Genomic DNA, 25,708 nt, shown 5'->3' with positions numbered 1-25,708 from the left:
AGAATGATGGCAAGAGGAAAGTGTGAGGAAATAATTGGCCAAGTTTTGACAGCGTACAACCTAATTTGTGAAATATGGTGGAGTTGGTGTCATTTCTTGCACATCTATGGGTGCCACTGGAACGGGCTCATCTGTCATCACTGATGATGTGCAGTTTATGATGGCAGCTTGAAGTGAACAGAAACAGCTTGTCTACTAAAGTACAAGGAAAATGCCTCCATGCTCATTGGACGGCATTACATAAAAGACGATGACCCCAAACATACTGCGACAGCAGTTATTGATTTATTTTTGAATGACTGGCCAACTTAATCTCTAGACATACAACAATTGAACATGACGTACATTTTTCTTTTAATTTGCTGAAGATGCGACTTAAAAGACTTCAAAACAGATAACAACTGAAGATACTCAGAGTCAGGGTCAATGGATCAGTAATTGGATGCACATAATATACAACCAAAGTGTCAATGTTTTGTGCCCTGAAATAGCACATTGAAAATGTTGTAATTTATAAATAGAGAAACCTATATGTGCCAAAATCCTTTTAAATAAAAACAGAAAATGTATACTTTAACCTCATAGTAATTTGCTTTTGAATTATTGGAATGGTTCACTGTTAATAATTATGACGGGGAATATATTTATACCAGCTAGCCTACTTTCATTAGTCATCTAATTGCAGGCTGAAGGCTAATGTTAATTTCCATATAGATGTGAAACGGTCAGACACACATCCGGCAAGTGTTACAAAATGTTCTTCTTGGCCTGTTTTGCTATCCCACGGGGCACTCTAATAGTAACTGTGTTGAACATTTTAGAAGTTAAAGATACCCGCAGACACAGTAGAATAATAGGAGCGGTCAACAAGAGGATGTTCATTGAAGCAAAGAGCTTTTCCTGCCTCTAATTGGTGCTTCGGCTAAGAATACCCTACTACAATACGACTTAATTGTCCGTAACCATAAAGTGGACTATGTACAAGTTCCTTCTGCTCTGTTCACATCCCCCTAACTGCAGACAGGACACATCACACATATGCCTCTGACTCCAAAACAGTTTTAATCTAGAAAAGGCAAGCACACGAATGTAGTGGCCGCTGTCCACTGTTGTGGTCCTGAATGCAGGACTGAGCTACGTGATTCTAAGACTGGACCTGTTTTTCTTCAACACAGTGAAAACACACTTTGTATGTGTCCTGTTTTGACACATGAAAGTTTAAAAGTATTTTAATTAAACCTTTCAATTTTACATTCTTAATCATAGCAGTGTCCTTACGTGATGTAGAACAGGGCTGCTTAATCCTGTTCCTGGAGAGCTACCACCCTGTAGGTTTTCACTCCTACTCTAAATCTGCAAACCTGATTCTAGTTATGGGCTGGATGAAAAGCAAAGTCAGGTTAGTCACAACTGGAGTTGAAGAGAAAACCTACAGGATGGTAGATCTCCAGGAACAGGAAGGAAAAGCCCTGATATAGAACAACAAGAGTACAAGGACAGTCATCAGCTCCACTATAGCGGACAGCATATATAGGTCCACTATAGTGGATCAGTAATCATGAGTTTATCGCCAGATAAAAAAACTCTATTTTGGAGTCTGGAACATGGAATGTTCGAACACTGCACAGTATACTGAATCTCCCAAATAGCCTAATTTATGTTTATTCACTGATTTCCATTAGCCAACCTTTTGAATGATTTAATTTTGTTTAGAGGTGGAGCTCATTAGAGTAAGAATAAAGCATGCTTTGCAATGATTTATTTTTAACAATTACATTTGCATATTGGTCATTTTATACAAAACTTCAAACAACCACATTATAGCAAGTTAAAAACAATGGTTACCTTTAACAATATTATTGTTCAAGTTAAGTGGCGTCCTTGCAGTTATATTTTACGTAAAAAATACAGCAGACATTTTTGATACATTTTTGCCTGTATTTGATTTGCATTCTCAGTTTTTTGAGTATTTGTAATTGTAAATTGTAACTCTTGTGGAGAGTCTGGATAGAATCCCTTGCCATAATATCAATATACAGCAAGCTCTAGTGGTGCCACATTGCTCTTATGAACCTGTTTCCAACAGTAAAAATAACTGCTTTCAGCCATTAAAGATTTGAATAATCTAGTTTATCATGTGTAGTAAAAGCATGAGTAAAACATCATTTTTGTTTCTATACAAACAAATAAAACAAATAGTATTGGGGATAAGATGTATCAAAGACAAAACCACCAACAGAAGACAAACATTTCTGCTACCACAACAATAGACCTAATGGTGGAACTCAAACTGACACTTTAAAGGAATGACCATTAAAATATAATTGAGTCATTTAAATATAATTTAGTCATTCTATGTGTATGTATTTTAGCAGCTAGCATAGACTGCACACTTTTTTTTTTTTTTACTAAATAAACATTGTTATATTTTACTCCCTTTAAGTTCAGGCATTTGGTTGGTTATGTATGAGTTACTTGTCCCGTTTGGGCCACTGAGTGGGTCCAGGGCTGCTGCTGCCCTCCTGGAGCAGCCTCTCCTCCTCTGGGGTAGCGTTCTCCTCTGGCCCATTGACTAGGACATTCCTTCGCTTGGTGAAGTTGTCTCTTGTAGGATACAGGAGGAAGTCATAGATAAGTGCTGCTGCTACACCTCCACACATCGGCCCCAGCCAGTACACCTGGAACACCGGAGACGATATGGCGTCAACATTTCAATGATAACAGCATTATTAAAGTAATAATGCTGTTATCTGAAACCTAACCCTCTGTTGCAGATGACACCAACTTGGTTGAATAAAAATGATAACCCCGTTTCCAAGAAGTTGCCAAGCTCCGTAAAATGTAAATAAAAACAGAATGCAATGACGTGCAAACCATTTATCCCTGTATTTAATCGAAAATAGTACAAAGACAACATATCAAATGTTGAAACTGAGAAATGTTATTTTTTTTGGACAGATACATTTTGAATTTGATGCCAGCAACATATTTAAAAAAAGTTGGGACAGGGGCATGTTTATCACTGTGTATCACCTGTTCTTTTAACAATAGGAGACCAATATGCTCTAATTTTGAAAGTAAAATGTTTTCCCATTCTTTCTTTACACATGATTTCAGCTGCTCAACATTTTGTTGTCTCTTTTGTCATTTATTTCATTTCATAATGTTCCAAATGTTTTCAATGGGTGACAGGTCTGGACTGCTGGCAGGTCAGTTTATCATCAGGACTCTTCTACTACGGAGCCATGTTGTTATAGTATGTACAGAATGTGGTTTGGCATTGTCTTCCTGAAATAAGCAAGGCCTTCCTTGAAAAAGACAATCTGGATGGCAGCATATGTTGCTCCAACACCTGTTTATATTGTTCAGCATTAATGTTGCCTGCACAGATTTGCAAGTCACTCATGCCATGTGTGCTACTGCACCCCCATACCATCATGGATGCTGGCTTTTGAACTCTGCGCTGATAACAAGCCAAATGGTCCCTCTACTCTGTGTGCCGCCTGAGGGCCCGAAGATCGCAGACATCCAATATTGGTTTTCGGTCTTGTCTGTTGTATACAGAGAGTTTGCCGGATTCTCTGAATCTTGATGTTATGTACTATAGATGGTGAGATCCCCAAAGTCTTTACAATTTGTTGAGAAACATTATTCTTAAATTGTTGCACTATTTGCCTGCGCAGTCTTTCACAGAGTGGTGAACCCTTCCCATCTTTACTTCTGAAAGACTCATCCTCTCTGGGATGCTCTTTTTATACCCAATCATCTTACTGACCTGTTGCCAGTTAACCTCATTAGTTGTGAGATGTTCCACCAGGTTTTTTAGCATTACCCAACTTTTCCAGTCTTTTCTTGCCCCTGTCCCAGCTTTTTTAAAACATGTTGCTGGCATGAAATTCAAAGTGGACATATTAATTTTTAAAGAAAATTTTATATTTCTGTTTCAACATTTGATATATTGTCTTTGTACTATTTTCTATTGAATATAGTGTTTAAATGATTTGCACATCATTCCATTCTGTTTTTCTTTACATTTTACACAGTGTCCCAACTTTTTGGAAATGGGGTTGACGATAATTACAAGCAAATTATAGATGTGCAGTTGAAAGTGGATAATATGACATTATTATGACAAAACACGTGGGTGAAAAGGTCAAATATTACCCAGTGGTCAACAAAGTCTTTGTAGATTACTGCTGGCCCAAATGAGCGAGCAGGATTGATACCACATCCGGTGAAACTGATCTGGGGATAGAGCACACATAAACTCTATACCTCATTCATATTCTGCATCACAAGTGAACATGCATAGTTCCATCTGAAATTGAAATCAATTTGAACTAATAGCTTTTTTTATAGGTGAATAAATTAACATATGCATTGTTTTTGCAGATGAATTTTGAACATTCAGTGACAAGTGGATCATTGGCACCAATCAAAAGCTAGTGTGCAACCTTGGTTGGAAACATTTTCTCGGGATAAAAAAAAAGTTTACCATGAAACTTTTGTAATTGGGGATTTCGAAATGCACTCTGTGATGTGTTGTGCCTAAGAACAGCTCTTAGCCATGGTATGTTGGCCATTTACCACCCCCTTATTGCTTACTTAAACCGGGTTTATGATTGACTGACAGCTGTGTTATATTCGAGTGCATACTAATGTAATGTCTATTTTTTCAATAAGAAATAACATGTATAATCCTGAACTCCTATTAGCAAAGACAATGGATTCGGTATCCGCAGGTTAAGCAGAAGACATTTATCAGCACACGTTTGAGTAGCATTATTAACTTACGGCTGCAAGATGTCCCAAACCCACAGAGAGGCCAATGGCCAGGGGGGCTGAGCCTGTGACATCCGAACGCCTTTTATCAGTGACAGCTATGACACACAGGACCAGCTGGAAGGTAGCCAGGAACTCTATGCCGAAGCCCTGTCCTCGACTTATATTATTTAGCTGGAAAAAACCAGAGTGGCTATGAAGAGCTTACAAATTTGTTAGGTATTAGGTACTGTCTCAGAGGACACCTGAGATGTACAAAAGATCAAACATTGATAATTATGATTTTAAGTACATTGAATAATGTTTAAACTTTTTGTTATTTTTGTTGAAATTCTCTTTGAAAATAATGCATTCCAAATACATAGTATTTTCATTCTTTAATTGTCAATCTGCAATTGTTACATAGATTTTCTAACTTTAAAATGATGATGATAATGAACCTCTAAATGGATCATCAGCTTAACTCCAATTTTACCCCGACAGAACCTTAAATATAAGCTTGTTTATCACATTGTCTCCTAAACCTGTGAGAAAAGTATTGCAAAATAGCTTAACGGTTGCATAAACTAAGTACAAACTAAAATGCTAATAACATTAATAGTCAGTTGTATCCATCAATACCTTTGTCTGGAGTTTTTGCTTCAAGGGCAGACCCCTTGAAAGCACAAAGAGCATTGAACTGCACTCCAGATCTTGAAATGTCTCCATATTAGCCAATAATCTAAAAAGTCAGAAGTGATTTCCACTCACGTGATTGACTCCCAGTGCATCAATGTATTTCGGCTTGACTCCATACACTATGGCACTAGCTACTACAGCGCCTAGCATCTGAGCCAGGATGTAGAACACCGCCTTGACCAGGCTGACCTGGCAGCTGACCAGCAGACCCAGGGTTATGGCTGGGTTTAGATGGGCGCCACTGATGTGGCCTAAACTCTGGGCCAGTGTAGCGATGGCCAGACCAAAGGCTAATGCTACTTTAACCTCCTGGTCAGGCTTGGAGTTATTGGTATTCCCAATAGCGGAGGAGATACCGATGAATATGAAGAGGATCATACCGATCAACTCTGCTAGAACAGCCCGCCAAAAGGTCCAACTTCTCAGTTCTGTCATCATTGCGTTGTTAGGTGCTGTTTGTGTTGTCGACAAGCATTTATACCACAGTGTCACTGCATGCCTCAAGTTAAAGTGGAAGAAGGCTGGCATTGACATTCAAAGTAACAGGAAATACACATTTTGCAAAATAGTTGAGGTTTTCACCCGATTTTCATGGTTGCCCCATGAAAAGATGACACTGTAAACTAACAGAATAAAATAACTATGTAAATAACTTATGTGCAAAAATATGTGAAAACTTTCTCAGCAATTCAGTTGCTTTATAAATGCTATTAAAGATACAAGTTACATTTAGAAATGTCAGTTAATTAAATAGAAAACAGATACATTTTGATTACTTGTTTTTTTAATGCATTTTACGAACCAACCCAGCAGAGAATGCAGGTGCCCAACTTGCCAAAATAAATCATTATAGTGTTATAATGCAAGGTAGCCCATACATTCCTAGAATGCTTTGTTGCAAATGAAATGTCAGAATAGAATAGAATTTATTTTCATAATCTGGTTTTCATGCACACTGAATACTTTGGGTTCCAATTAAAACATTTATAACCTATTTTTTTTCACCAAAAACCTGTAAAACCTGTAAAAGGTTGGATTTATTGCACCCATTACTGAAATGCTTGTTCCAGTTCATGTAGTTCAGCTAATCTTATTTTGCAAGCATTTCACCATGCAGTCATTCTGAATGCAGATTGTTGGTGATTAACTGAATGAACTAGTTACAGAGTGTTATGATAATGAATTTACTGTATGTGTGAATTCACAGAGCATTCACTTAGTGAATGCTCAGGTAGGGACTTATTTAGTGCAAAAACCCTGTCACTAGCAAACACACTGGGTATCTCTCACATTTACTTAAAAGCCAGGCAGGGATATATGCAAATAAGACTTTTCATAATCAACACTAATAAGCATAAAAAAGACCAGTTATATTCTACAACACCTTGATAACGCGGAGCCAAATTTAATAGCTAGACAGCATAGTATGTAAAAAAGATTGCTGCAATAACATATAACAAAGAAGCTACCCTGTGAATCCCATTGTCCTAAAGCTAACTAGCTAACTCCAATAGCAGATCTAGTGTTTGCACTAATTGAATTGGCTGGTTCCAAAACTGTCATGGTTCAGTGTAGGCAGGACACGGCGCAGAGTTGTGGAACGTCCTTTTATTACCTTTCTTCCACCAAACAATAACAACAAAAGGAGAGTACGACCATGAACTGAAGGACAGCAAACACAAAGATATCTCCAACTAATAACCGACAACTAAGAACAAGAAAAGAAAACAGGGTAACTTAAATAGGATCCCCAATCAGAGGCAATAGGGAGCAGCTGCCTTTGATTGGGGATAATGAAACAGTAGTGCACGTAGAGATGCCAAGAGGCACCCTAGCCAGGACCTGACAGAAACATAACCATCGACATAAATGGTAATAAAAATTATATTTATTGAAATGTTGACCCCTTGCCGCTTAGCTATCCAATTGAAACAGATTATGTAATTTTGATGTTACTGTTGGAGAAAACATAAATTCCATCCATCATCAGCTAGAATGTACACATAAAGAATGAAGTCAAGATTATTTATATTCAAGTGCTGATTGATGAATAGGCTTAGTGGACAAATAAAATACTGTTATTGTCCACAAATACATTTTGAGATGCTAAGACCCAAACCGCATTCCATACTAGTGGATTTTAGGTGTGCATTTCATTGACCTGCATACAGGACTGCATTTGTGGTGACTTTCGTTTTGTTGGGAATCTGATAAATAGAGATAAGGAACCAGGTCAGTTTGGTGTCGCCCATACAGGTGAATGCAAAACACACAGTAATGTAAAGGAGATCTTAGAAGACATCAGGGAGAGAGTAGTGAGAACACATCAGTCTGGGAAAGTCTTTGCAACCATTGCAGGAAAATATGCGATTCATCAGTCCACTGTGTGGCAATTTATTTACAAATGGAGAACATTTTACATGACCTGAAGGATCTGGAGAAGGTCTGTATGGAGGAAAGGGCCAAAATCCCTGCTGCAGTGTGTGCAAACCTGGTCAAGAACTACAGGAAACGTATGATCTCTGTAATTGCAAACAAAGGTTTCTGTATCAAATATTAAGTTCTGCTTTTCTGATGTATCAAATACTTACGTCATGCAATAAAATGCAAATTAATTATTTAAAAATTACAGACCTCCACATGCTTTGTAAGTAGGAAAACCTGCAAAATTGGCAGTGTATCAAATACTTGTTCTCCCCACTAACTCCATCATAATAACACATCACTCCTACACCTATAACACTCAACTCCATGATAACACATCACTCCTACACCTATAACACTCAACTCCATGATAACACATCACTCCATAACAACATTACTCCACATCTGCTTATATAATCAATCCAAAACTCATACATGAATGAAGCAGCCTACACCTAAACATTATTAGCAATCTGACATAATGTATTTCATAGAAACAGGACAAGTCACCAGAATTATAAGCAACTAACATTCCCCTTGTCCCTCTGGCCAGGGTGAACAAAGTCAACGCCTGTTTAGTGTCCATTTATTTGTTAGAATATGTGTATGGGATCCAATCTGGCAGCATCATAGCTTACATTAAACCTTAAAAAGTTGGCTAATCTTGCTTCTCCAGGGGGAGATATGCTGCTGTGACTGGGACGGCGTCCAAATGATCCAGGCTAGCAGTTAGCCCAGTTGTTACTGCATTATCCCAGAGGTTTTGGCTGTTTCACTCCCATTCTGTGGCTGACTGGAACTGAATGGAACACCTAAATACAGCATTGGTTTTGCAGTCATTTTTAGCATATCTTGTTCTCTCCTACACTTTGTCTTATTTTTTAAACAGACTAAGCTATTAATTAGTGTACTTGAAGATCATCAGAAGTTGAGCCAGTATGACGGCCAATCAATTAACACAATTCTAAATATAGACAACTGCTCGTTGGTTAGCAGCACATCATTTAATTCTATTTTCAAATAAATTACTGGCTGGGGGGCCCCAGGCCTTTGGTATATAATGACCCCTGGGCTATAGGCCTGGTAAGCCTGTGCATTGAAACCGGCCCTGTCTGTGACATCCCTCTGACTTTCGTCAGTAGTTGCATGACACAGAACACAAGCTGGAGGGTGAGAATAAAGCATATGCCAAAACCTTGACCTCAGTTAATGACATTCAGCTGCAAAAGAGAATAGAACAGGACAACATTTAGTATCTCTCCCACCAACAGTCCTCAGAAAATACAGTGATATGACAATCATTCAGATAATGTGCTTAAGCAGAGGGAGATATACAAGATAAGACAGCTTTGCTTTAAACAGCTCCACGAATAGCTGCCAGGAAGGAAGAGCTTGTTTGAAAGGCCAGGATAACACATTTTAAAAGGTAACTCAGTTGCGTAGATCTGTTCGAAGAAATGGCCACTCTTTGAATCAATACACACTTACAGCAAAAAATTCTTGAAGTGAGTGAGTGCCTTAAACCTCTGCCTCACATTGTCCTGATCCACAGCGGATGTCCTGATTATTATGGTTGTTTAATTACTATATTAGTTATATTACTTTACCCCCTTTTTTACTCTTTTGTCATACTTTAACAACCTACCTTAGCAAAGTGAGTTGTAGATTAGGACAAGCCAAGTTGTGCCTGCCAACAAGTGCTCATATTAATATGAACACATCACCAGTAATGGAGCTCAGACCAGAAGACATTGCCAGCGAGATGCCTCACTCTGGTGCCCCTGTTTTGTGGGACAGAGACAATAAAAAGACCAATGCGGATAAAAGGTGGTTGTGTCTGAGACAAGTGTCTCCTTTCTGTGTTCTCACTGAAAGAACTCTGTACATCTTTCCTTACCAAGTAAAATCTGATGTGACTTGCTTAGCCTGAAAAAAACATATATAATATGTTTTCTTTAGTGTTTCTTCTGAAACATTTCTATATTGATGCAAATAAAAACAAGCTGAGGAGAAAAATCATGACTATCCAAGGAAGGTTGTAAATTGAAATAATAAAGACACATTTCAGTAGGACACACTTTTTGACATGAAGCTTTGAAGGAAAATGTGGCTGTTGAATCCAGACAATAACGCCAGACAATTCATTATTTACTTTGTGTTGATTGAGATAGAGAGGTTAAGACAATCCTTATAGAAGGTCAGATTGACTATCACCTCTGATTTCCTCTTCTTCCCAACCAGAAGTAAATTCCTAATAATACATTCCTAATAAGAATTAATGAGAAATCACTGGTTTTGAATCCACAATTGCCTTCAACAGAAATCGTATGCTAATTAAGAAAATGGACTGATGATGGCAACTAGGATAATGATAACGCTTCTGTATCCTGGACCTGAGAACACTGACGTTGCTGTAATCTAAAGTGTAGATAATATTGCGAGGGTTACTAAAATACATTCATGTGGATCTAATGGTCTCTCCCCAAACTATTTGACAATAATTTGTGTTAAAGTGTTTTCCAAATTAATTGTTTTTGGCTCTGACTTTTTTTTAGGTCTTTAATCAGAAAATGAAAATGGTAGTGCTGGAAGGCAGGGACTGGGTATATATATATATCTAAAGCAAACGGTTTATTAAAATAAAGAAAATCGAAGAGGGGAATGTCTGTAACATTTGGTATTTTATTTACTTACAATATAAGTAAAGTGAAAGACCATATAAGACACCATATAATAACACAGAAATACATATACATCAACATACTTTATGTATATTTATAAACAAAGTACAATAAAAATTGGTCTATATATAGAATATTGATATTTAAAATATTTTATCATAGAGGAGGATATTCCAATGACACATACAAAAATATTTGCAGAAAGGTAAGTTAATAGTCAAGTGGCTGTTTGGCTACTCAGTGAATCAATAAACAAGTGGTGGGATTTTTTACTCATCAAAAGAAAAAGATTCATTTAAAAAACATAACTACTGTCATTCTAAAGGAATGTTCAATGTCTTCTTTACAGGGGTGGTTTATTGGTAGGTATCTAAAAATAACTATACACTATTTGGCGTTGATCTCACAATTCTACTTTGATGTCATTTCTACAGCAGCTGTCTCCTCTCCATTGACATCATAGTCTCCCACAGGACCACTGACCAGGACCTTCATGCGTTCAGGAAAGTCATCAAACTTGGGGTACAGGAGGAAGTCATATACCAGAGCAGCTGCCACACCTCCACACATTGGCCCCACCCAGTACACCTGTCACATAAAAAAAAAATCCATTGATTAATCAATGGGAGATAAGATCGAAGACTGATAATAAGTTGTTATCTTCAGCTCTGCTACAAAAGGGTTTATTTCCCAATGAACATTACTATTCAACAATAGCGAATATGACACTGAGTAACATCTTTACTGAAACAAGCTCAGCTTTGGTAATCATTTTAGAACTTTATTGAATACTTGTCAAACAAGGAATTTGCAAACACATATGTCTGCCAAAACACCTCTTCACATCAATAGAACCTACCCAGTGGTCTTGATAATTATTCAAGATCAAAGCTGGTCCAAAGGATCGGGCAGGGTTGATACCACAGCCTGTGTAGCTGATCTGCACAATACAACAAGAACAGAGAAATGTATGACAACATAAGGAATGAGAACAATGAAATCTGTACAAATTCTAGTTTTGTACATAGTTGTAAGATTAGGGCTAAGGTTTGAAGGGTCAACAATATCACTGAATAAAATGCAGCTGAATGTTGGAGATGTTATTTATTCATGCACCAAAAAAGCTTTACCTTCCTTTACCTCCATACCCAATTGATCATTTACAAATGTACCCAGAGGCATTTCTCTTTGCAGCACAACTCAGAACAGATTCAGGATAGTTCAGAAGTGTGCCAAGCTTTCTGTACCAAGCCATTCTGCGTTTTTTCCATACTGCTTGTCCCGTCATTAGAATCAGCGCATGTAAGGGTGCGCTTCCTTTCCTGCCAACATCCGTTGGCTTGTAGGCACACAACCGAACCACCAAAGGAAGTTGCTCAACTGCAATGACATCAGGGAATGCCCCCCCTTCCTCCAGTACCGTAGACCACTGTACCATCTTTGAGGCCCCTCTTGCCCTAATTTTAAGATGTTCTGTACTTGAAGTTGATCCCAATTTTTGTATTTAATTTTTTTAAATATTTTTTGTATTTCTTAGAAAGTTGGTTGTAACATTTTGCTGACATATTATTTTACCTTTGATTACAATACATGAAAATGCGTAAAGCCCTCCAAATCAATTCAAACCATATTAAAACAAAATCAAGAAACAAAAAGCGAAATCAATCAACAGATTTTCATAATGCATTCCATTCAATAGTAAGTGATAATCAAGCAAAGTTTTGCCCATTTTGTCAATAGCAAAACAAAAAACATATTAAACAGGCTTGTTAGGTAAATTACCAAGCTTATTATTAAGGTTTTTAGAGTCTCTGTTGTTTAATCCTTAAGGTGGGTACAGAGTTATTTAAGGTGGTTAGAGTCCCTGTTGTTTTATCATTAAGGTGGTTATAGAGTTTCTTATGGTGGTTAGAGTCCCTCCTTGTTTTATTGTTTTTATTCAAGTATTTGTTTTATTCTATTGTATTTTTATCATTTTCTTTGTAAAGCTTATAAATTGCTTCTTTGTATGAATTGTGCTATATAAATAAACTGGCTTGCTACCATCACAGAAAGAGTTAAAACAAGTCTGCTTGTGAAAATGAGTAACTTCCACTTAACTCAATGATTATTCATTATTTGATGCTTTGTAAATCAGATGCAAGTGTCAGAAGGGATCCTACTACAAGTAACTTACTGCTGCCAAGTGTCCCAGAGCGACAGAGAGGCCAATGGCCAGGGGGGCGGAGCCTGTGACATCACGACGCCTTTTATCAGTGACAGCTATGACACACAGGACCAGCTGGAAGGTAGCCAGGAGTTCAATGCCAACGCCTTGGCTCGCAGTGATACCATTTAGCTACAGGAGGGAAAGAAGGGGAAAAGGCAACAACAAAAAATAACAATTTGTCATGCGCATCAGCGAGATGTTTATCTCAAATACAATGTCCTATAATAAATAGCGCACAAAGTAAAGACTTAAGTGATGTGGAAGAAATGAGGAGGAAGGAAAATAATGTAAAACATTTTCAACTTCTGAGGCTGATTATACAGTAACTTAACTATAATTTGTCAAAGTCTGAACATCATGGTTTGTTAATTTTTTGAAATGTTACATTTAATCAAATAAATGTTGATGACAAATTATACTTTGCTAATGCACAATTTAAACTAATTACAATTATGTTGATGTCAATAGTTATGATGCTCTTCTGTTTGAATGGCTTAAAATAAATACATATTATTTTGCTTACATTGCATATTGTTTTACAGATACATTAAAACAGGCAGCAACATTTTAATATTATTTTCACCAATAGATCTTCTTATGAATTAAATTAGCCCTGAAAAATATCTGATATAAAAAGATCTGATGTTACTGGTAAAAAGTCCAGTAAAATCTGATCATAAAAATAATCTGAATTCAGCTGCCTGTCCAAACACAGGGATAGGGACATGACTACTGTATAGCAGTACACTCTACATTCACTAGGGGACAGTAGACATTCCCATCCTAACTATGAATGTTTATGGTAATAAACAACGTTACATGGTTCTGTCAAATGTTGCAGCCAGTGCTTAGGGTGCCCTAATAAACCATGAATGGTGTACCATTTGTGTCCTTCGAAAAATGACTGAGACTTGTTCAATCAACACATTTATCAATGCAGTGCAAGCAGGTTCAAGTGCAATGCAGTTTGACAATAACTATGAGATATAGATTCAGCTCAGAGACCTCATTAACTGCAATTGAAATTTGACATTATAACAACATCATATCATTTTGCACAAATCACAATAAAAATGTAAATCATATGCCACTCACACTGTTGAGCCCGAGTGCATCGTTTCCCTCTTGACGTGTTCCATAGACAATACCACTGGCCAAGGCAGAGCCCAGCATTTGAGCCACAATGTACATCACTCCCTTGAACACACTGATCTGGCAGCTGGCAAGCATGCCAAGCGTCACTGCAGGGTTCAGATGGGCTCCACTGATGTGGCCCAAACTCTGGGCCAGGGTGGCAATGGCCAGACCAAATGTCAGAGAAACCTTCACCTCCTGGTCAGGATTACTGTTATTTGAGTTCCCAATAGCAGCTGAGATGCTGAGGAATATGAACATGGTCATCCCCACAAACTCAGCCAGTATGGCCCTCCAGAAAGCCTTGCTCTTCAATTCCCTCATCTTGGCGGCTGCCTGGGCCTATGGTGGTCCTCTGTGAGATGTGGTGTGGTATGTCAGTGGAACTCACAAACAACAGCAACAGGCAGCATTTATAAGGCTGCTACTGATAATGAAAGGGAGGCGGGTTCTAAAAAAACTGAAAGGGAAGGACATGCTGAATTAATGAGAAATCTAAAAGACTTTTTTTTCTTCTTTCCCAATACCCTCCCTCTTTGTCTCAACCCTCCTCCTGTCTCTCTCTCACTTCCCTTCCTCCCTCTGGTGCATTCTCCTCCTTTTTCTCTTTACTTTTGGAAATAGGGGTGTAGGATGGAAGAGATAATGTTGTACTCTTTAGCACTTTATTTCTCCATTCATAGACTATCAAAAGGAGCAGGACTGTATGACCCGGGCAATGAAGTGTTCACGTTTTTTGCCTTTGATCACTAACTCGGGTGTTTAAATATTGCTCTCCTTCAAATGTTATAGTGTCCACTTTATCAGTCAGGATTTCTGTATAGTGAATAACATCAATAATCTAATTTCAAACTCGGCTGTGGACTTGGTCAACTGCTAAACCTGATAACATATTGTGTGAGACAGGTCACATTGAATTCCATCTCCCACCCTATCCTGTCCTTCTCGTCCCTTCCCCCAGCCACCTCTCACTCAAAAGATATGCATGTCCTTAAATTCCCATTGACGAAAAGAAGAGACAGAGAATCTGTGTGCACATGGACTTGGTCACTTCTTGGTAACCTCATTGGAATGCTGGATAATCCTGGATGAATGCAATTTAATATGATCTGTTAGATCAGTTTGCAATAAAATATCTATGTATTGGATTGAAGATTAAAGATCAAATAAAGCATTGATAAACAGGTTTTGGAGGGCTGTGTTGTTCAGTATCCGCTCATTTCAGATTCTTAGATGAATGTTCTTCTCTTGACATAAACTGAAAATATGTTAAATATGTTAAATGTTCTTCTCTTAGCAGCCTGACATAAACTGAAAATATGTTTTGAAGGGCAGATGATCCCCAAAACATATTGTTCTGCATATGTTGCATTAATATTAGTCTGAAAATTGTATTCTAATGTTCAGATGTAGTAAGTGTAAAGATAATTCATTTGCCGATAATTTTTTCTAAATTGATGGAGGCTGTGTTCATAGATCCATTGAATATTTGAGGGTTAGGTTTTGAGGCTTTGATTTCAATCATACCCACTTGTCCACTAATACAGGATCAATGTGCTTTTAATAGTGGAGAAGAATTGTCATGCACAGAAAAACAACTGTTATGATTGTGGTATACAGTGCCCTCAGCATATAAAATGTTGAAACTGAGAAATGTTATTATTTTTGGATGCCAGTAACATGTTCAAAAAAAGTTGGGACAGGGGCATGTTTACCACTGTGTTGCATCATCTCTTTTTTTAACAATACTCTGTAAGTGTTTTGGAAGTGAGGAGACCAATTACTGTAGTTTTGAAAGTGACGTGTGTTCCATTCTTGCTTCATGTAGGATTGTAGCTGCTCAACAGTTCAGGGTTTCATAATGGGCCGAATGTTTTCAATTGGGGACAGATCTGGACTGCAGGCAGGCCAGTTTATCACCTGGACTCTTACTATGGAACCATGCTGTTGTAATACATGCAGAATGTGGTTTGGCATTGTCTTGCTGAAATAAGCAAGGGCTTCCCTGATCTAGATGGCTGCAAATGTTACTCCAAAACCTTGTGCTGAAAAGTTTGCATAACCTTGGAGAATTGGTAATATATGTACCATTTGTAAAGAAAACATGAGTGAGCAGACAAAACACATATTTTATTTCTTATGGGATTCATATTCAACTGTAGGTTATAAAAAGTGGCACAATCAGAAAACAACAACTGAGAAAAAATGAACTGACCCCTGTTCAAAAGTCTGCATACCCTTAGTTCTTAATACTGTGTATTGCCCCCTTTAGCATCAATGACAGCGTGCAGTCTTTTGTAATAGTTGTCTGTGATGCCCTGAATGCTTGCAGGTGGTATAGCTGCCCATTCGACTTGGCAAAATGCCTCCAGGTCATGCAAAGTCTTTGGTCGTCTACACGAACCGCACATTTGAGATCTCCACAGAGTGGCTCAATTATTTTAAGGTCATGAAACTGAGATGGCCACTCCAGAACCTTCACCTTTTTTGCTGTAACCACTGGAGGATCAACTTGGCCTTGTGCTTAGGGTCATTGTTGTTCTGGAAAGTCCCATGCGCAGTTTTGTGCAGAAAAATGCAAATCATCTGCCAGTATTTTCTGATAACATGCTGCATTCATCTTGCCATCAATTTTCACAAGATTCCCCATGCCTTTAGAGCTCACACACCCCCAAAACATCAGTGATCCATCACCATGCTTCACAGTGGGAATGGTATTCTGTTCATTATAGGCCTTGTTGACCCCTCTCCAAACATAGCACTTATGGTTGTGACCATAAAGCTCTATTTTGGTCTTGTCACTCCAAATTACAGCGTGCCAGAAGATGTGAATGGTGTCAAGGTGTTGTCGAACATATTGTAACCAGGCTTTTTTGTGGCATTGGTGCAGTAAAGACTTCTTTCTTGCAACTTGACCATGCAGCTCATTTTTCAAGTATCTTCATATTGTGCTCCTTGAAACAACTACACTGTCTTTTTCCAGAGCAGCCTGTATTTCTCCTGAGGTTACCTGTGGGTTCTTCTTTGTATCCCGAACAGTTCTTCTGTAGGTTTTGGCTGAAATCTTTCTTGATCTACCTGACCTTGTGTTGGTATCAAGAAACTCCCGAATTTTCCACTTCTTAATAAGTGATTGAACAGTACTGACTGGCATTTGCAAGGCTTAGGATATATTTTTTTAAATCCTTTTCCATTTTTATAAAGTTCCATTACCTTGTTATGCAGGTCTTTTGACAGTTATTTTCTGCTCCCCATGGCTCAGTATCTAGCCTTCTCAGGGCATTCAGATGAGAGCTGACAAACTCATTGACTATTTATACACAGACACTAATTGCAATATAAAAAGCCAAAGGTGTGGGAAATTCCGCTTTAAGTTCCATTTTCACCCATGTGTCACCTTGTTTGTCTGTAACAAGGCCAAACATTCAAGGGTATGTAAAAAAAAAATTCAGGGGCATTTGGGTGATTTCTGTTATAATTCCGATTTAAAAAGGAGACAAACATATATGTGACAATAAGTGGCTTCATATGATCACTATCATTAAATAAAAGACTGTTTTTTGCATGACCAGTCATATTTTCAACATCTATGCTATAGTTTCACAATTTCTGCCAGGGTATGCAAACTAATGAGAACAGCTGTATATATTTTGGCCTGCTTAATACATCAGTGTTAAGAATAAAAGTGCCCCAGCAAAGCAGCTCTATGTGGAAGAGGGAAGAAGAAGAGTGGGATGCAGTACCCTGCCTAGGAGTTTTGTGGTCTTGTTTAACTTTTCCTTCTGTCATTTTAGAAATAAAATGCCCCACAGGGCCCAGAAAACTGGGGCTAGTGATGGGCAAACGAGGATTCATTAGTGTAATTTTAGCAGCAGGATATAATGCTGTCAGCACGCAGATGTTCTTTATCACATTAAAAGCCATCATTGAACTTTATAGAAGGCGGTATTATTAACAATCTAGTCAGTAAAAAATATTTTTATTTTGAAAAAGAAAAGGAGTTAGCGCTGCTAGCATAATATCCTGATGCTAGAAGAACGGTAATGAAGCCTCATACGGCCATCACTAACTGGGGCTGTATCTGATCCCAGTGTGTCTCCCGGTTACAATGGTGGAGGACGTTGTCATAGATTGGCCTGAAGACACAGGGAACAGCTGGCAAATGATGACCGGTTGGCTGAAGCCGTCGCCTGGGTGGAGAGGGACTGCGAGGCATGGGTTAGAAGGATAGATCCCATGGGGGGGAATAGCTCAAATGGTAGAGACCTGGCAGTCAGTGGTGTCCCACCCAGAGGCTAGAGCAGCCTACACTCCCAATGGGGCATGGTCCATCACTTTGTGTGGACGGGGGAGTGCCCTCTCCAGCGTAAGCGTTGGGCCAATGCCCATGAGGGAACATCCTGGTCCAGGGCTTCAAAAAAGGGCCCCTGAACGCAGCACATCCTCCACTCTTTGATGGGGTACACCTGCCCTCAATCCAAGCCCCAGAACACTACTAATGTGTCTGCTCCCTCTTGCTTTTTCATGTTAATCTGATATATTCTTAAATGGTAATCCATGTTTTTTCTTGTTTCACTGGGGAATAATTTAGAGTTTTGTTTGGATAGGACTAGCAATAAATAGTGACACTTTGATTGGGGCTTTGCACCTGCTTCATATGTTATTCTGATGCATTTAAAATGGAAAGGCACTACATCTTAGATCTTTCCATAAAAATGTCAGTGGTTTGATTGACTTAATCATCAAGTCTATAATGTAACAACTTTTCTAGATAGGATTTTTGACAGGATTTTGCAATAACCTCTATGTAGAACCTACAGATTAGAAATGTGTTGGAAGGACGGCACCATCCTCCAATGTTTGCCATACAATCAACTTCTGAGCATTACACAGTTCTGGACCTGTAACGAAGACTTCACCATTCAATCTAACAGACAGTACACCAATGACAAAGGTTACGCATTAAACCTTCTTTTGATTCTGCAAAATGTTTGTGCTGTGTACAAAGATGTTCAGATAGGTTCCTTCCCTTGTTCCTCCCCTGTGCACTCACTCTTACATACACTATCTCAAAGAAGTGAGTACACCCCTCACATTTTTGTAAATACTGGATTCTATTTTTTCATGTGACAACACTGAAGAAATGAAACTTTGCTACAGTGTAGTAAATTAGTGAGTACAGCTTGTACAACAGTGTGAATTTGCTGTCCCCTCAAAATAACGCAACACACAGCCATTCATGTCTAAACGACTGGCAACAAAAGTGAGGACAGGTTCCACTCAGAACAGACCTCACCATGGTCGACTAGAAAATGTATAAAGTTTGTTAAATCGAGGGGAATAAATGTCAGTGCCTGGACGTTGCTAAATGTTACTGGATTTCTGGTTGGAACAAGGTTCTGTGGTTGGATGAGACTTTTAGGCCACAAATGCTGGAGATGGATTAAATATTGTGGAGCTGGGTTTATCCAAAGGCCCTGGGAACCTTGTTAGGATACAAGGCATCATGCAGGCTGTCAAGTCCCAGGAGATTTTAGAACAGAATCTGTCTGACCCTGCCAGGAGGCTAAAACAGAGTTGTCCTTGACTCTTACAGTAAGACAATGATCCAATGCATTCCTTCAGATCCACGCTAAAGTGTCTCATTAGCAACTGAATCAAGCTTTTGTAATAGCCATCCCAGTCACCTGCCCAAAACCCTTGGAAATGTAGGGTGAGCTGAAGGGTAGCCTAATGGTAAAGTGCGTTTGGCCAGTAATGATTAAGGATGAATAATGGTTCTCGTACCGACATAGTAACATCCCTTGCTCATATAACTCTGGGCAAGAGAGTTAACCCTCATTTCTCCCATGTTGTTGCGGTAAATTAGAATATGTTTTTATCATACTTATCTGGTAAAAGTAATGGTATAAAAACGAAGGAAAAATGTTGGCCATCAAGTGGAATTTTTTTTCAGCTGGTTAATGAATTTATTCAGCATGCACAAGGAAACTACACATGCAAAGTTTGTTAGGCACCTGCATAAAGCAAGTGAGAATACCGACTACTGAACCTGTGTAGAAATTACAAACAGTGGTGGTCTACCCATAAGGCCTCTGGGGACAGTGTCAACCTTGTCATTGGTTAGCACCAATGACTTTATAGGATTTTAGTACTTTAACAGCACAACGTTAATGGACCACTTTGGTGTTTTAAATGAATATCTGGGTCCCAGATAACTAAATAGCAAGTTGTCATTTATCTACTGATCAAACAAATGGCATATGAATAATATATAAAAAATGATTTACAAGGCAGACCCTTGGAGATGTTTTATAATTTTTTGTAAGTATTTCAGTTTTATATAATCAGATAAGCAGATTGAGAACCAATTCCAATTAACAATTATGTTGGCCAATTTGAAATAAAGCAGATGGGACCTGATAAATAGGACATCTGCATCAAACAAGTTGCAGTAATCAAAGGAGAGATCACAGAGAGAACAAATATACTTGTCGCTGAAATTATATGAAGAAATAAACTGATATGTGGCTGGCCAATTTGGAGTAATGTAGTGTCCCTAGATGAAAGAGTAGAATGAGCAGGATGTGATTTGGAGGACATGTCTTGATCTTCGACTCTCCCAAATCTGCTGGCAGTTGCTGTGACTAAACAAAGCCATACTCACTAATTGGATGTGTTTCCCCTACATTTTATTCTGTTTTTGACAGGGTGACCTGTTCTGGATGAAAACAGGCATAATGCTCACTCAAGTAAACCAAGCAAAGCTTACATATCAACAGAGCTCGACGAAGGCTAGCATGGTAGTGTTCATAAACAAATTGTGGAAGTTGATAGGAATTAGAACATTCATATTGAAGCTAATTAACTGTAAAATTCTGTGAAACCTTTGAGCTGGCATTTTGTGGACATTAGGAAATCTAAGAATTAGAGAACACAAGAGGATTTAGGGGTATACTGATTTTGTATGGACAATGCAGTTTTTGTTATTTAAACAGGTCAGTGAATTGAGAATGAAATCCCAATTTTGAGACAGCAGAACAACATAAATATTGTAAGATAAAAAATGTATGAATACAAATAGTCAAATGAACATCAAATAAAAATCGTGGGACAGACATATGCACATATAGGAATCAACGATTCAAGAGGTGCAGTTGTCATATATCAACTTGTTTCTTTTATATTTAAAGGAGTTAGGTGAGACAAGCTTGTCAAGCTTTGCAGAAAACTGAAATGATGAAGGACAGGCTTTAGGATTAACCAGATGGATATCTTAGAGTTGCAAATATCAAGAACTCAGCTACTGTAAGGTGGAGTGCATTTGCTTAAAAGTAATTTATAAATAAGTTTTAATTAAGGAATGAATAATATAAATGAATTTTAAGAAATCTTTTTTGCAGCATGTTGTGCTGAGTGACATGCATTTATTGCACTGCAATCATGACTCAAGTGCCTCTCCAATATTTCAAATTTCACCACTTGTTTTCAGATACATTTCTGTCAGTTATCTTCCTAAATATGGTGGTAGTAGTAATTAGCCAGCCAAAACATGGACATTTATCTGAAAATGTTATTTTTGATAATATGTAATCATAGAAAGCATGAATAATTTTGGCAAAAACAACATTGCTATGTTGCACACAGGTGAAAATTGCACTTTAAGGTTCATTTCCCACACCTGTGGCTTTTTAAATTGCAATTACTGTGTTTATAAAGATGGAAAATGATATAAAAAGATATCCAAAGCCTTGCAAATGCCAGTCAGTACTGCCAATGTTCAATCACTTATTAAGAACTGGAAAATTCAGGGATCTCTTGATACCAAGGCAGGTAGACCAAGAAAGATTTCACCCAAAACTGCCAGAAGAATTGTTCGGGATACAAAGAAAACCCACAGGTAACCTCAGGAGAAATACAGGTTGCTCTGGAAAAAAGATGGTGTGGTTTATTCAAGGAGCACAATACAATGATTCTTGAAAAAAATGAGCTGCATGGTCGAGTTGCCAGAAAGAAGCATTTACTGTGCCAATGCCACAAAAAAGCCATGTTACAATATGCCCTACAACACTTCGACACACCTCACAGCTTTTGGAACACTGTAATTTGGAGTGACGACACTAAAATAGAGCTTTATGTTCACAACCATAAGTGCTATGTTTGGAGAGGGGTCACCAAGGCCTATAGTGAACAGAATATCATCCCCACTGTGAAGCATGGTGATGGCTCACTGATGCTTTGGGGGTGTGTGAGCTCTAAAGGCATGGGGAATCTTGTGAAAATTGATGGCAAGATGAATGCAGCATGTTATCAGAAAATACTGGCAGACAATCTGCATTCTTCTGCTTGAAAGCTGAGCATGGGACGCTCTTGGACTTTCCAGAACAACAATGACCCTAAGCACAAGGACAAGTTGACCCCATTTTTTTCTTTGTTGCCATGTTTTGTTTTCTGATTGTGCCAGTCTGTAATAAACCTACAGTTGAATATGAATCCCATAAGAAATAAAATAGTTTTTGCCTGCTCACTCATGTTTTCTTTACAAATGGTACATATATTACCAATTCTCCAAGGGTATGCAAACTCCAAGGGTATGCAAACTGTACTTAAATAAATGAAATGTTAAATGCAGATTCAAATATGTTTGAATTAATTTCTAAGAATCTTAAGAGATGCCAATAACTTTGAAGTCTTTTAGAGAAAAAAAAATCTGAGCAATTGTTTAAGAATAAAATAATATAGTTTTCAGCCATATTGTCTTCCATAAAAGTTATTATTTCATGCATCCTATTTTGCTCATCTTTATCAAGCCTGACAATAATATTGTAAACTGCAAATTTGATTGAGTATCATGAAAATACTTTACCAAACAAAGATGGCGTGAAATCAATGTGATTATTGGTGGGATTAATTATTTTGTTAATGGCTGAAGAAACATCCTGGGGGTTAAGGGGTTGTGGTACAGGCAACACAGTGACACTCAGTGACCCATTAAACATTTTGTGACAGTGGAGGAACTCATTTTACTAATTGCTCAAACCTATCTAATTGGTTCATAGAAATTTGGATGGGAGGCAGGGCTCAAGGACAAATTCCAAACTCATAGTTTTGGTGTCATAGCACACAATGTGATCTACTGTGACAACAGTCATGAACAAAGGTTTTATTTTAAGTGATATACACTAATTTAAAACAATAGTAATAGTAAAAATAATAAGAACAACAACAAAATATATAAATTATGATAATAATAATAATAATAAATAATAATAATAATAAATACCTCATGACAGAACGCTCAATATCTCAGGAGCCTTGCATCTCAGACATGATGTGTCACAGAATGTACAGTACTTAGAGATACTGCTTATTTCTTATATTTTGCAATACTATTGACCAGTGCTCTTTAGTGCAATACATGGGCAAAATGATGTTATTTAAGATCAGCTCAGTAAGAACTGGGTTCCAAATCCCAATTGTGGGCTCGTTCTTAATGAGGGCTCATCTCAGTGTACTGCAGACTGGGCTGACTCAGACTCTACTGAAACAGTTATATAACTGTCAGAAACCAGATAGACTCAGGGGTGTCAGGGGTGGAAAAATAAAAATGACACTATAAAAACTAGCCAACATAAAATCCTAAATCATAATCCTTAAATGTATCCTAAAAAATATTATTATATTAATGTCTAAATTTCAGCTCAACAGCCTGATTCACACTATTCCCACCAACATGTGGACATCTACAAACTAACCAAAAATATAAATGTAAGCCAAAGATTTCACTGCAATATTCCAAATAAACCAAGAACAGAAATACAATGTTTTCGGTCCATTGTATTTATTTGTATCTTCACTGTGTCATTCAGAGTTTTATTCAAATATGAGCCTTCAAATGAACTATTTATATTTTCACCTTTTGGAGCCCTCTACCTTGAGGTGCACATAAAAAAAGACCAATTTCATGACCCACAGAATTCCTTCTGGTGCTCCCCTTAGCATTTATTGGCAAACATCCTCCTCATGCTTTTGCGGGTAGTTGGTTTGGTGTGCCTGTTCAGGACAGGAAGATATTAACAATCCTAATGTTTTTTTAATGGTGTTTTGCTTTCTGACGTCCACAATAGGAAGGTAATCAGGGAGGGAACTGTTTATTTTATTTTCGACATAACCTCAATAGGATTTCCTCCGATGTTAGGAGGTTGCTAAGGTATACATACGGGAAAGAGATCAATGGAAAGCAGGCCCTTGGGGAAAGAACAAGTTCACCGTCATTGGCCCACATTCAAAAAGTTGGATATTATCAAATCCTTCATGATTTTAGTTCTAAGGCTACAGGCACTCCAACTCTGGTATTTTCTTCACTAATCTGTTTGGAGCATTTCCCTTTAGTTCTTGTTCAGAGCTGAATGGTCAACATAAATTCTGTGTAAATTCAAACCCCCTAACATTCAAGTAAATTACCAGATCTGAATCCAATTGACCATTTCTTTCACATGTTGAGGCAATACTGAAGGAGACATGGCCCCAAAACAAGCAAGAACTTAAAGTGGCTGCAGCACAGCCCTTGCAGAGCATGACCAGGAAAGATAATATCTATCTAGTGATGTCTTTAGGTTGCAAATTTCAGGAAAAGAAAAAATTATATGTGACCAAGTATTAAACATGAGTTATTACATTATTGTACATAATATTAATCTGCCAAAATACCTTTAGGGTATATAGTACCCTAAAATGGGGGCACTATATACAAAACATGCTGTAATTCTAAATGGGTTGCATCATCTGATATAGAGCAGATCCAAATACCCTAAAATTTAAATTTACAGTCTGCAGTTTAATCCCAAAATCAGTTCTGGAATACTGAGCCAAAACATTTTTACTCTCTAAATCATGTTTAGGTTCACTGTGTAATATATATTTTCACATTATCATCACAATAGCAACATTCAATATATCAAAATATATAAACTTATATAAGCCATGGCCTCGGATTTGGAGGTACTGATTTTCATCCCCACCGCTTCACACTCGGCTGCAAACCGTCCCAGAGCATGCTGAAGGTCCTGGTTAGAAGGGGCCAACACGACAACATCATCTGCAAAGAGCAGAGACGAAATTGTGTGGTCCCCAAACCTGACACCCTCCGGCCCCTGGCTGCGCCTAGAAATTCTGTCCATAAAAATTACGAACAAAACCGGTGACAAAGGGCAGCCCTGCCGGAGTCCAACATGCACTGGGAACAAGTCTGACTTACTGCCGGCAATGCGGACCAAGCTCCTGCTTCGGTTGTACAGGGACCTGACAGCCCTTAGCAAAGGACCCAGGACCCCATATTCCCCAAGCACCCTCCACAAGATGCCGCGAGGGACACAGTCGAATGCCTTCTCCAAATCCTCAAAACACATGTGGATTGGTTGGGCAAACTTCCATGAACCCTCCAACACCCCGTAGAGGGTATAGAGCTGGTCCAGTGTTCCACGGCCCGGACGAAAACCACACTGTTCCTCCTGAATCCGAGGTTCTACTATCCTCAGGATGGTAAAAGGGTGGCTTGCCCACTTCAGGTTGGTGGAGAGTGCCTGCCTCAAGTGGAGGAGTTTAAGTATCTAGGGGTCTTGTTCACGAGTGAGGGAAGGATGGAACGGGAGATTGACAGACGGATCGGTGCAGCTTCTGCAGTAATGCAGTCGATGTATCGGTCTGTCGTGGTGAAGAAAACCAGTCAATCTACGTTCCTACTCTCACCTATGGTCATGAGCTTTGGGTCATGACCGAAAGGACAAGATCCCGGATACAG

The 25,708-nt window shown here is 38.3% G+C and overlaps 2 protein-coding genes across 2 annotated transcripts; both read right to left on the bottom strand.

Moving 5' to 3' along the window:
• Positions 1–1,796: 1,796 nt before the first annotated feature.
• On the bottom strand, positions 1,797–5,923 carry LOC105019895 (aquaporin-1). The gene is made up of 4 exons (XM_010886422.3): positions 5,533–5,923; positions 4,795–4,956; positions 4,165–4,245; positions 1,797–2,678 (listed from the first exon to the last, which is right to left on the bottom strand). The coding sequence occupies exons 1-4, from the start codon at positions 5,896–5,898 to the stop codon at positions 2,472–2,474; spliced, it is 816 nt and encodes a 271-aa protein (XP_010884724.1). The 5' UTR covers positions 5,899–5,923; the 3' UTR covers positions 1,797–2,471.
• Positions 5,924–10,551: 4,628 nt separating this feature from the next.
• LOC105019888 (aquaporin FA-CHIP-like) lies at positions 10,552–14,297 on the bottom strand. The gene is given in 4 exon segments (NM_001304216.1): positions 10,552–11,153; positions 11,425–11,505; positions 12,742–12,903; positions 13,870–14,297. Coding segments are annotated over 4 exon segments (783 nt in total). The 5' UTR covers positions 14,233–14,297; the 3' UTR covers positions 10,552–10,976.
• Between the last annotated feature and the right edge of the window lie 11,411 nt (positions 14,298–25,708).

This window comes from Esox lucius, chromosome 3, assembly GCF_011004845.1.
Source record: "Esox lucius isolate fEsoLuc1 chromosome 3, fEsoLuc1.pri, whole genome shotgun sequence".
Lineage (NCBI taxonomy): Eukaryota > Metazoa > Chordata > Actinopteri > Esociformes > Esocidae > Esox > Esox lucius.
This window is presented reverse-complemented; position numbering and strand designations above follow the sequence as displayed.

Bases quoted from the DNA above. Each gene is read 5' to 3' on its own strand.
- LOC105019895 (XM_010886422.3), bottom strand. From the start codon at position 5,898: ATGATGACAGAACTGAGAAGTTGGACCTTTTGGCGGGCTGTTCTAGCA. The intron at 4,957-5,532 runs GTGAGTGGAAAT...GGTTTTTTCCAG, and splicing joins ATGCACTGGGAGTCAATCAC to CTAAATAATATAAGTCGAGG. The intron at 4,246-4,794 runs GTAAGTTAATAA...CTCTATCCCCAG, and splicing joins GTTTGGGACATCTTGCAGCC to ATCAGTTTCACCGGATGTGG.